This window comes from Pomacea canaliculata, linkage group LG11 (genome assembly GCF_003073045.1).
Source record: "Pomacea canaliculata isolate SZHN2017 linkage group LG11, ASM307304v1, whole genome shotgun sequence".
In the NCBI taxonomy this organism is placed as follows: Eukaryota; Metazoa; Mollusca; class Gastropoda; order Architaenioglossa; family Ampullariidae; genus Pomacea; species Pomacea canaliculata.
Window position 1 is genome coordinate 17,017,864 of NC_037600.1, and position 11,818 is coordinate 17,029,681.

Sequence of the window (11,818 nt, forward strand, 5' to 3'; positions counted from 1 at the left end):
CTTAGTTTATTCAGCTCCTCTCTTAGTACAAAGAGCATCTTCTGACAAGACACAGTCATCTTGGCCATCATCATCACAATCAAAATGACCATCATCATGATCAATGTCATCATCGTTACCATCAGGTGATCGTCAAACACAAGGCATGTCATGCATACAGGTTAATGGATTTTATTACTTATTGACCCAATAAAAACTGTTTAAAAAATGAAAAGTGTGCAGACAGATGAAGAATGTGTACATGTGACAGCTTTAAAACACAGCATTATGTTGAGAAAGATAAAGGTATGAAGCCTAGAGGATAATATTGCACATAAAAGTTATACATTACATTTGTAAACACATTTTCTCTTCATAAGAACTATATGGACAGTTCATGCTGCAACTGAAGTCACAGAGAATGAGTGAATAGATCCTTGCTTCCAACAGATAATACTTCTCGTTCTATAAGCTGGGATGAGAGGATTTTTGTGTCTTCAACAGATGTACCTTAATGAGAGACCAAAATCTGAATAACAACGAACATTCTGGACATATGTCATAGCAAAGGCATTCTTAGAAGCTAGTTTCTGTAGGACTGCTAAGTAAAATTTCAATCCTCTTCTGCTAAAGAAACTTTCTGCTCTTTAGATTTCTAGATAACCATTGCTAAACTTGTGCTGGATCTTCAGTAATAATGTCAGCAAAAGATGGGTTGCCTAACATCTTGTTAATTTATTCATATAAACAGTCATCCTTTAAAATGATGAGAATACCCCCATAAAAAAACTTCAAAAAAAGTTCTATACAAATACTTGTATATATTCACCACGTTAACTAAATCTATTTTTGTGAACTGCTTTTTACTTCATGCAATATATCATATATCATGTGGAATGTCTGATATTAACTCTTTGCAGTTCTGATTTTCACACAGCTTGCTGTGTGATGTTTCTTGCTCTGTGAATTACTGCATTGATGCAGTTTTTCGACTTGATATGTTTGACTGTACTGTGAAGAGTTATGGCCACTTCCTCTCTTCATTTCCAAAAGCCAGAAATGAAGTTTAATAATGATGCTAGTTAAACACGGCTATGCTGCAAAAATTCCCAGCTTTCTCGCCAGGTGAGACTCTGAATGTCTTCTGCAGATAAATCAGCATTTCCAAAAGAAAAAGGTAAGAACTGCAAGAAAGCATAGGCAGCACCAGCGGTCAGTACGCCCATTCCACCGATCATGAGGCTTGATATGGACACATATCTGCAACCAAAGCCAAATGATGTCTGAAGTCATCTATGATACAATCATTGTAATTACAAGGGTCGTTCAAAATGTTCTCCCTCACCCAGAAAGAAGAGCCATAGCTGAACATTTTTGTTGAGATAACACAATACCACAAAACCTAGAAAAACTTATTTCTATTTCTCCTATGTTTGAGAAGAAGAAATCCATCTTCAGTGTTTTAGACTTACTTTTCAGACCCTTGTTTCTTATAGCAGGTTCTAGGTTAGGATAAGGTATTAAACACTTAAATTTCTTATAGCCGAAATTCATATGCTGGGGCTTCCAATATTGAGGTTTAACTGCACTCTAGAACACTCTAATCTAGAAAGCTCAACAACATACAAGCACAGAGCTATTTGACCCTCCCCCAGCAGCTACTCTCAACCAGAGCGCTGGCCCACGTATCTGCTTACCTGGACTCGATGGTTAACAGGTGATCCATTAATGCTGCCAAGGTGAGAATTTTGAAGACAAGTGCTGGCAGATAGTGGTGGAGAAATAGCGTGCGGTCATCTGTCAGGAACGGGAGGTAGTGCAAAAGATACCCCCCTACCAGCAACTCCCCAACAAAAATAAAGTGCTGCCACTCTGCTGCAAAAACAAAACAAAAAAACCAAAACAAAACAAAATAAGAGACCAATTAAGAACAAGTCTGTGGGCAACAAGTTTTCTTCTGAGACGGCCAAGTGAAATTTTATTATAAATAATGCTGAATGTGGTGGTGTGTGGGGGTTTTGAGCTAGAAGGGTTCTAAGTAATGACACACTGTCCAGTCCTCACCGACTCTGGCAGGGATACTTTATTTGTTTACAGGAAGGTCCGAGACTATATTAAGCTTGTGTTTTTTGTTTATATTTCTATTATAAAACAATATCAGTGGCTCAAAATGAAAATAAACTTTATACACAGCAAACTGCAACACTATTCAGCCAAGCAAATGTAAGTTGAGAGGGTACAATGTAAGCTGAGAGAGACAGACTGATGGGAAGGGAGGGGAACCAAAGGCAGGCGCCACCACAGCTGTTATTGCCTCCTTGACTAGAGGGTGGAAACTCTTTCAAATGTACTTCATTTATTATACATAATATAGGGCAAATGGTCGACCAGAAGCAGTCTAAATGTATCAATTGTTTTTCAAAGTGCGAATTTTGTCCCCCCCCAACCCACAAAAAAAAAAACCAAACCAAAATACAAACTTATAGAGCACAAAACATAGGTCATAAGTTGCATTGGGGAGATAGTGATAATAGAGACAATGTTTACAAAGTGAATTATGTCCATAACATTGTCTGGGTCATATCTAAGTGTGGGTTGCAACAACGATGGACTTATTGGAGGTTTGACCGTATTAACTCTAATGATTCTGGGTTTTTCTTTTCTTAAATTATGTTTTCTTCATTTTCAGATCTGAAAAACTGTTACCAGATATGCTACCTTCTGTGATATCATAAACTGCTCGCTGTCGTCTCAGATAGTAGAACACTCCAAGCAGTAAATACAGCATCACAGAAACAGTGGCTGCAGACCAGATGACAATGTTTCCCAGCAAGTGAATCTGAGCCTAAGAAATGCACCATAACTTTCTATCAGATACTGACAAAATAAATTCAGTTGCTCTATGACAAATCAAGTGTGCAGCACGCACACACACACTCACACACTTTCTCGTGGACACTCACCGTGTGCTTACAATTTGTTTTTTTAATGTTTTTGACTGTCCTTTAAAGACATGAAGTTTGACCATGAACATGTGAAATGAACATTCACAGAACTTGATTTCTGCATGTTTATTCTGCACGGACTATTCACTGATGGGCAAAAAGACATGCTCACATTGCTGTCTGGGCTCATCCAGTAGGCTATATTTCGAGCCATGAAAGGCCATTCTAGTGGCTGCGAGCTGTATTTGTGCTCCATTTCTGCATCCTGCTTAGACGTGAACATCTTGATTTGCAGCTCCCAAAACTTGGCCCAGAATGAAAGCCGTGTGGGTTCAAGAGGAAGTAATTCTGCATCCCTTACTTCTGCTGTCTGGTCTTGTTTTCCTTGGTCTTGAAAGGAAGCAGAACACAAGTCAACCTTTATATTTAAAATGCAAAGCCTTCATATTATAGTAGAGTGCCAAGAATTGTGCTAAATGTGCAAGACAGATAAAATATGACATAAAACAACCCAAGCACTCGAGGTTCTTTCTTCAAAAATCACAAAGCAAACATGCTACAGCTGCATGACCTACTTTTGGTATATCGATGCTCTTCTACATTCCAGATTGTGTCTCGCTGGTTGATAAGGCGATCTGCAGTCACTTCAAGCTGGTGGAAACCCCACTCTGGAAGTTGCTTTCCTGTAATCTGAATAAAACCCACACCACAACAGCAACTATTAGATTAAAAGAATTAGATGAGCAATAATGATGAGGGTGACTCTGTATAAGGCAAAATCCCAACAAAGGCCAGGCTCTCTACTTCACATCATTAGGCTATGCCTCAAGAAAGAAAAAACAACAGTTGATGAAGAAAGTCCCTTCAAAAATTTAGTACTCTCTCTCACAATACACACCAATAGGCAACTTTATGACACATTTTAACCATGAGAAGCTTCAAGCTGTAGAGGTGATACTTCAGGAAATATTTCCAGAACAAGAAAGTCTTTAACACCCATTTAATAATAATAAATGTTTATTTATAGTGCTTTTCCCCCATCAACATAGGCAAACTTAAGTCGCACAAGCATATATTTATCCATAGGCATCAAATGCACCTTAAAAATTCATTCATCATTCAAATCATAACTACTCAGTCTCTCTCTCTCTTTTACACACACATACACACAGAGTGGAGGAAACCAGAATATCCAAAGCTTTTAACTCTCTGTAATTTGTCAGTCAGTCTTTACGTCTGCAATACGTCATTACAGTTTGTCAGTAGTTTTCAAACGAGCAAAGAACTGTTCCAGAGACACCACAGTAGCTCCAGAGAGAATCAGTATCAACTGTGTCTGTCGTCAAATTTTTTTCAGGTGGGTAAATTTTAAAAATTTGATTGTACATTAAAATAGGCCCTACCCACCTTTCCAAAGAAAAAAAAGGGGGGGGGAGAAGAAAACTACTTAGAGTCTAACAATTTCTCTTCATGTGGACGTACTTTTATTGCAGCAGATGTGTTCACATGGATAAGCCTAACCTGACTCTGTATTGTCTGCCAGATGTCGGTGGGGCTTTCACGATTGGTGATGTCCTGAAAGGATTAGGATGTAAATGATGAACAGAAATCTAGGCGCTCAAACAAATGCAAGCAAGCATGTCTATATCTGCTAGTTTTTTCACATTTACTTTAGTCACAATTTACACTCACAAAGTCTAGGTACTACTACAAGGAAACTGTTCATAAGGTGTGGTCACCCACTGTCTATTGTCTTCCCTGTGGTTGCACTGCCTCACTGCCATCCATACATGTGATTTTGCTCTCTCATGTTTCTCTTCTCTCCAGCTTCACACCACAGATACAAGACAATTTTTGCATCTTGATCCACTGTTGTCAGATATACTTTTATTTGTAAAGTGCATTTTATCTATGCCTTTCACTCATAATTTCCAATGTTTTCAACTGTCTTCTATCCATGTATTGTCTGCAAATAATTTCTAGTCTGCTGTACTCACCACCCTCCATAAATTCTGTGCTGGCATGGACACATTGTAATCAATGTAGCATGATACCTCCTGGTTTTGTGGTGTAACTGGAGCAGCTACATCATGGCTGAAAGATAAGAAACTCAAATAACAAAGTAGTAAATAGACAAACTTGAGAAATCCATACAATGAAGTTACTTTAAAGCATGACCAAGTAAGCTCTACATGCATGCATACACTCTTACCTGTTGAGAGCCCGACTTGTTATCCCATGAATTAGCTGCACAACGTCACCATGTCTTACAGGCACAGGCTTTTCATCTACCACCAAGCTGTTTCTGTTTCCCATGATATAAAACAACACAAGGAAATCATACTTGAAAAATATATTTACATATTTATAATCACATTTTAAAAGTTTTACACATTTTTAAATTTTAAGGTACGGATGCACTAGAAGTAATCTAAAATACAGATCACCTATCTGGGTGTTTGACAATCCACCAGTTGTTCACATCTTTGAAGATGTAGCATGTGACCTGCTGCTGATGGGAACTTCCTCGAGAGTCTGGATAACGAATGGGGTACACATGAGCATGGGAGTGCAGCCAGCAAGGACTACTTCCTACATTAGTCGTGTGCCGCAGGGTTATTTGAGATCCATAAACAACATGTAAAGGTTGACCCTTGGTCAAGGCTGCCAGGCCACCCTAAAACAGAAATATTTTCTATGCTTTGCACATCTGTTTTCTATGCACACTTATCACATTCACAAAGTATATAAAGGCAAATTTGAAAGCACAGGTGGTTAAACAGGTCTCTGCATGAATACATGAACATTCCTGAAATGCAAATCATTCAGTCATCTAGGTAGATATGGTACAAATGCACACTCCCTATTCTGAGCAGAGGAAAAAATAGTTTTTAAAAAATGTACCTCAAGGCTGGCCTGAAAAGCGCTGGTCATGGCAGTATCATGTGGTCCTGCTTTGGTCAGTAAACTCAGGTGAATGTAAAATATACCCAGGTAAATGCACACAGGTAGCACAACAAGGGCAAGTGTGCGAACAAACAGATGTTTCACCAAGCAGCTCTGAAGCAGTTTTATGACACAATTCATGTTCCTTGCACTTCTTTTCAGCACACATTAATGACACAGTCACACAGTTAACTACAGTTATGCAATATGGAACTGATATTCTGTCAACATTTTATATCAGCTCAAAAAAAATAACCAAGAGTACTGAAGAAAAAGTTGCTGAAAAAGTGTCCACCTAAACATGTTACATTAAAACCTGTCTTTATAATACAACTTACAGGGAGCAAACAAACAATTTTGTGAACTAAAATAATGCTGGCTAAACTGAGATGTTCAGCTGACAGACATTGTCTTACATCTGAAATAGTAAGGTCATCCAGCATATTCCAGTAGTCCTTGGTGGCTAGATACAGGATCAAGATTCCCGTGAAAGCCCCAGTGTATTTGACACTGCAGATGATATCAAAATATCAATGACAGGTTATGCTTACAAAATGACAACTTGAACTCTTTCTTTTTACAACAAAAAGAATCTTGAAAGTTTTTCCTCCCACTCCTGTTACTCTTACAGATTTACAGGTTTATCGCCATTCCAGTAAGGCCAAGATATAAGTGCAACTTTTTCTCACTACCCCTTCCCAATGGCTGCTACATCCAAAAGGCATCTTTGAGTCAACTTTTGGGGGCTGGATTGGCAGAATGGGTAAAATACTCCCTTCTCATCCATACACTGTATGGGTTTAAACTCTCTAGATCTATAAATAAATAAGTTAATTTCTTTAGTATTATAGGGTTTTTATAGTGGTGCCTTTTCCCACAACTGACATGTTAATAATGCTGAGTATCCAGGCCTCCCAACAGCATAAAATCACCAATAAATGGAAATACTATCTTTACCAACAAATGCTTTGTTTATCCCTGCAGAAAATTATATATTTGCCTGCTCCACTTATACAGTAACAATCCATTTAAAATGCTAAGCTTTGGGTTCAAATGCTTTTACAATCATATGAAAGGCTTTGTGTACAAGTGCTTTACAATCATATATGATATTAGGCTTTGAGATACGTTCTTTTGTAGCAGTTTACACTTAAGCTTCAATCTAATATCAAAATGACATGTTAACACAACATTCAGGTTACACACCTGAGAGAACAGGTAAAGCTAATTCCTGTGAGGCACAGCCAAAACCACCAAGTAACAGAAAATGACCTGGAAAATGAACAGCATTGAGAATTGAATAAATGTTCACTAAGCAAAGATACCAATAAGCACAGAGTAACTAAAACACATCCATACGGAAAAATTGAAAGTGAAACTAGCGCATTCTCTTTAGTTCTGTTTCACCCTTCTCATAATGACTGAATTTATTTAGCATTAATTTTAGTGCAGGTTTGCAGACACTGCTTCTTACATTTTCTTTCTCTGTGCAGAAGCTAATTTTTTAGGTCAATAGATCAGTTTAACAACCATCATTTCTGACCCTGTCTACCCTAGAACAAGCTGGATGTTCTTTGGGAACTAAAGATGGACTTACGTCTAAAATGAGCTGGATGTTAACTTGTCTCTAGGAACTAATGACAGACTAATTTTTATATTTAACCTTCACATACCTGTGAGAAAGACCACGGAACTTCAGAAAAGACATGACAGAAAGGCAAGAGAAAAAAATCATCATGCCTTCCATTAACATGAAACGAGACTGCACCAGCAGAGCATTGTCTGAAATAAGCAGCACATAAGAAGAAACAATGCATTGGGGATACAAATAAACACAGAAATGATATAATACCAATATCTCATTGCCACTGGGACACACATGAACACAAAAATAGTATACTAATACCAATATCTCACCAAAACATATATCAAATATAAAGACATACTGACTGGTCATGGTCTGCTATAAAACTGCAGCAGCAACATTTTGTACTCATTTTCTCAGAAAAAAATCAGTAGGTGTAAAGGGCGGATTCAAGTAACAATTATTTGAAATGACACAAACTGGTTTTTAAAATGCTATTAAAATGCTATTCAAGGTGCTCAACATATTCCATTCAAAACTGTTCAGAAGGACAAAATATCAGGAGGATAACATCTTATTTTTTTTTTTTTTTTTTTAAGTGAATGAGAAATTACAACCAACCAAGTAGGACAAATCCTGCAGCCATGGTTGCAGCCCACCTTGACATCTGCAATTCTGCACAAATCTGATACACCAAGGGCACCACAAGACTGCCTGTGACTGCAGGCACTAGGCGAAGGATCTCCACTGGCACTGTGGGTGGAAACTCTGATCCAATCCTGTCTAGCTTGATGTCACCTTCAAAGCCTGCATAGCTTCCTGTGATGCAATGACAATAAGACAAATATAACTGACAAGTGAATGGTACACTTTACAGAGGAGGGCCCAGTATGGTCTCATACATGCTGTAAAATGCAGGGGTCTTGTCAATTCAACCATGACTCAAAGTTGATTCGACCACAGCCCTTAGTCGATTTGACCACTGCCTATAGTCAATTCAACCGCAGCATTGTCGATGCAACAATTTGGTCACAAAATATATTTGATGTAATCTTCTTTATTGTCCTTGGTTGACCTGCGCAGGTTGATCTTTCTCTCATTTCATTGTTTGTATGCGTTTGTGTGTAAGAGGGAGATGTTGCTTGATAGAAGTAAGTTTTTATAAAACAATTTATTAAGTAGCTTCTATTATTGCTGAAGGCATATTTTCATACATCGCTGTGAAATAGCTTCTAATCCAACTAAGTCAGTCTCCACAAACTCCAATTCGGCTGATTTGACTAACAGAAATGCTGCGTAGTTATTACAAACCTTTCGAAGTTGCACTAAACAGGCCCGCTATGTATGTGCCATATGGCTGTGTGATGCTGATTGCTCTGCTATTGCGTAAATTAAAATTAAACAAAGGAAGGAATGTAACCTTTTTTCTCACTCATACATAGGTATCCATGCACCATATTATTTCAAAGCATCGAGCATCCATTTTTTTTTATTTGATAGTGAGTTGCCTATATAAATATATATCTATCACACAACTAATTTGCATTGAAAAAATGTTGGGATTTTTTTTGACACACAACAAGCAACACATACATCATGACACTAAATGATAATTTCTGTACTTGATCGTCAAATCAACTGAGGCTAGTGGTTGAATCGACTGGGTCAAGTCAGTAAATGGTCAAATCGACTACTGACCTACATGCATGCCCACACCCCTTACACATTCATATTTGTGTACCTGCCAGTGCAAGTAGAAGTTTTCCCAGGGGTGGATGAACATCAAAGAAGAAAACTCTGTTCATGTATAAGGACACAAACTTGGCAAAATGAAGCTCATCAAACCTGCAACAAGATCACATTTAAAACTGAAAGTTAGCCATATTCTATGGCTATATTTCACATGATTAAACAGCAAAAACAGCTGTGGTTTTTTTTAACTTGTTTTTTAGGCCAGGAGATAATAGTTGTCAATTTATTGGGATAGAATACTGACATCTACTTCAAGCAACCAGAAGCAACTTTGGCCATCTTAAATATTGAAACAAGGAATGGAGAAAACTGAAAAGGTAGCAGCAACTTAAAAAGTAGTATTTACAATCTGGAGGGAAAAAACCAAACTCCCAGGCATGAAAGAATGCAATCTCATTGCACCTAACTTAAGAATAATAATTAAACCAGCTGGAAGGTCAGTCTACATAATATATGACAATTAAATTCATTACAGCATATACACTCACTGCAGTAATAAATAAAAATCGACTGAAATCACAATGATGCTTACACGGCGGCACGGGGAAGCCCTAACGCCCACGTCCGTGACACAAGAGAAATAGCTGTCAGCAGCAACTGCATGAGGTCGATATGGACAGTGACAGTGAAAGGCTTGGACATTGTCTGCCTTCTCTTTAGAGCTGATACTTGGCATTGTGAGGTTACATGTTGGGGCTCTCCCTTCTGATGCTCTGGCACTGGTGCACCATCTCCCTGAATAAATAAATAAACAAACAACATTTTAAGGACTGACTCAGTAAAATTTAAAGGAAGACTCAGAATGTTCGACTCATTTCAAACGCCAATGCTCTAACCACTTGGCTATCCGCTTCTAAACTTATGATACTTTAAAAAAGTACATCATCCATAATACGGGAGGCAAATGCTTGTGTACACACCCTCTCTTCCTCTCTCTCCCCTTTGACAAAAATCTGTCTCACCTGTTCTCGCTCTTGAGACTTTTCTACAGCAGTACGCAGTACACCTTGTGCTGAGCTTGTCGGAAACACATCTGCCATCTTTCAATGTCACACTACACTAAGTTCTTCGTTTCTTCATTGAAGCTAAGTTGGCCAGCTTGCTCTCTTTAGTCGATTTCTCCAAACTATAGCACATGTGTAGAGCCTTTCTTTGTGCCTGGCTAGAGTAAGAAAGATACACTTTTATCAAGCATCCTTTAATGTCAGCAAATGAACTGTCTGTGACAAAGTAAGAATTACCTACCATTTCATCAGAAACTGGTGCATGAATACCTATCTGTGTGTTTCGTAAATGTGTTTTAGTGTTTGTGTATGGGGGGTTGTGTATAAATAAATAAAAAATAGACTATAATTAAAATATTACTGATACATTCTGCAATTTACTTCTCTAAGCTGGAAAAATCAGCAGTAAAAACTACTTTTCTGAATGATTGATAGCCCACAAGAGCTGTTCAAAAATTTGTTACTGTCCAGAAAAGAAATCACATGCTGACAATTAAAATCTCATATAAACATAATTTAGAAAGTTTAGAATTAGAAAATAATGCAGTACTTCTTCAGCTTCTCAAGTTGCATAAAATGATACACAGTTCACTGTGCTCTTTCTTGGGTAAGTATTAATTCATTCTTGCATTCTGTGTGCATAAGAGGGTAAAAGCAGATATCAACATCGCCTCCCACTAACACTATCCCACAAGAACCCAGAAGTCTCTTAATGGACATGGAAAAGTGCTGGAGTCAGTTACAGTTATCCCAGAAATAGATCAAAATGATAGACTACACAAATAAGTTACATACTAACAAATAACATCATTGGCTGCTTAAAAAATGATAAAATTACACTAGTCATAAAATTATTAACCATTTCAATGACATTTTGTATATTAGCCATTGCAAAATCATGTCACTGCGACTTAATTAACTTTCATCATTTAATAATTTCTACCCTCATGAAAAGCAGGTAAACAGGTGTATTGATTACACAGCTGACAGCAAAGGCTTAAGCTTCAACAGTTAAAGAAACCTTAATTTCAAAAACTATTTTAACATGAATAATCCGTCATTCTTTATTTTAAACTTTCTAAAACTGTGCTGACTTCCAACAACAGTTATTTATACGCATATATATAACTTATTGTACTACATTTTTATTTTTGATTAATTATGAAAGGTAGTTCTTCGGCAGTGAGAACAAGCATGGACAGAAACATAGCTCATTACTCTGTGCAGGACAAACTAAGCAAATTTTGGTGACTGGCGGTTATTCTGGGTACAGTTGTGCGAGGAGAAACTAAGGACGCATGTGGCGAGAAGCAGAGTTGGCAAGCTAACTTTGCTAGTTAGTTTTCTTAAAACATGTAACAACATCGCAGGGTCTCACTCACTCTGGGGCTAATTTACAGCCAGTCTTTTCCTGACTCAGTGAACTCCAAATTTTAAGACAGTAAAATACCTTTATCTCTGCTACAAAATCCTCAGCAAACTCAAACCAGTAGCAGGATGCTGCAGACATCATCTAAGTGGGATGAACTATTGTTCAAAAATAAACTACTCTAAACAATTCTCAAAATTAAATTTTATTGATAAAAATGGTAAAATATATTTTTAGA

The 11,818-nt window shown here is 37.6% G+C and overlaps 1 protein-coding gene across 3 annotated transcripts; it reads right to left on the bottom strand.

Moving 5' to 3' along the window:
• Positions 1 to 155: 155 nt before the first annotated feature.
• Positions 156 to 11,789, bottom strand: LOC112574739 (protein O-mannosyl-transferase 1-like). Of its 3 annotated transcripts, none has more exons than XM_025255970.1 (18): positions 11,662 to 11,789; positions 10,170 to 10,369; positions 9,740 to 9,942; positions 9,197 to 9,300; positions 8,077 to 8,274; positions 7,544 to 7,652; positions 7,077 to 7,142; positions 6,287 to 6,380; positions 5,829 to 5,984; positions 5,372 to 5,601; positions 5,137 to 5,229; positions 4,922 to 5,018; positions 4,407 to 4,499; positions 3,500 to 3,614; positions 3,097 to 3,314; positions 2,698 to 2,824; positions 1,677 to 1,854; positions 156 to 1,239 (listed from the first exon to the last, which is right to left on the bottom strand). In XM_025255970.1, exons 2-18 carry the CDS (start codon positions 10,245 to 10,247, stop codon positions 1,062 to 1,064), a joined length of 2,337 nt encoding a protein of 778 aa, XP_025111755.1. In that variant the 5' UTR covers positions 10,248 to 10,369; positions 11,662 to 11,789; the 3' UTR covers positions 156 to 1,061. The 3 variants fall into 3 exon arrangements, with proteins under 3 accessions (XP_025111755.1, XP_025111756.1, XP_025111757.1); XM_025255971.1 differs by lacking the exon at positions 11,662 to 11,789 and adding an exon at positions 11,594 to 11,613; XM_025255972.1 differs by lacking the exons at positions 156 to 1,239; positions 2,698 to 2,824 and having other exon boundaries at positions 1,680 to 1,854.
• Between the last annotated feature and the right edge of the window lie 29 nt (positions 11,790 to 11,818).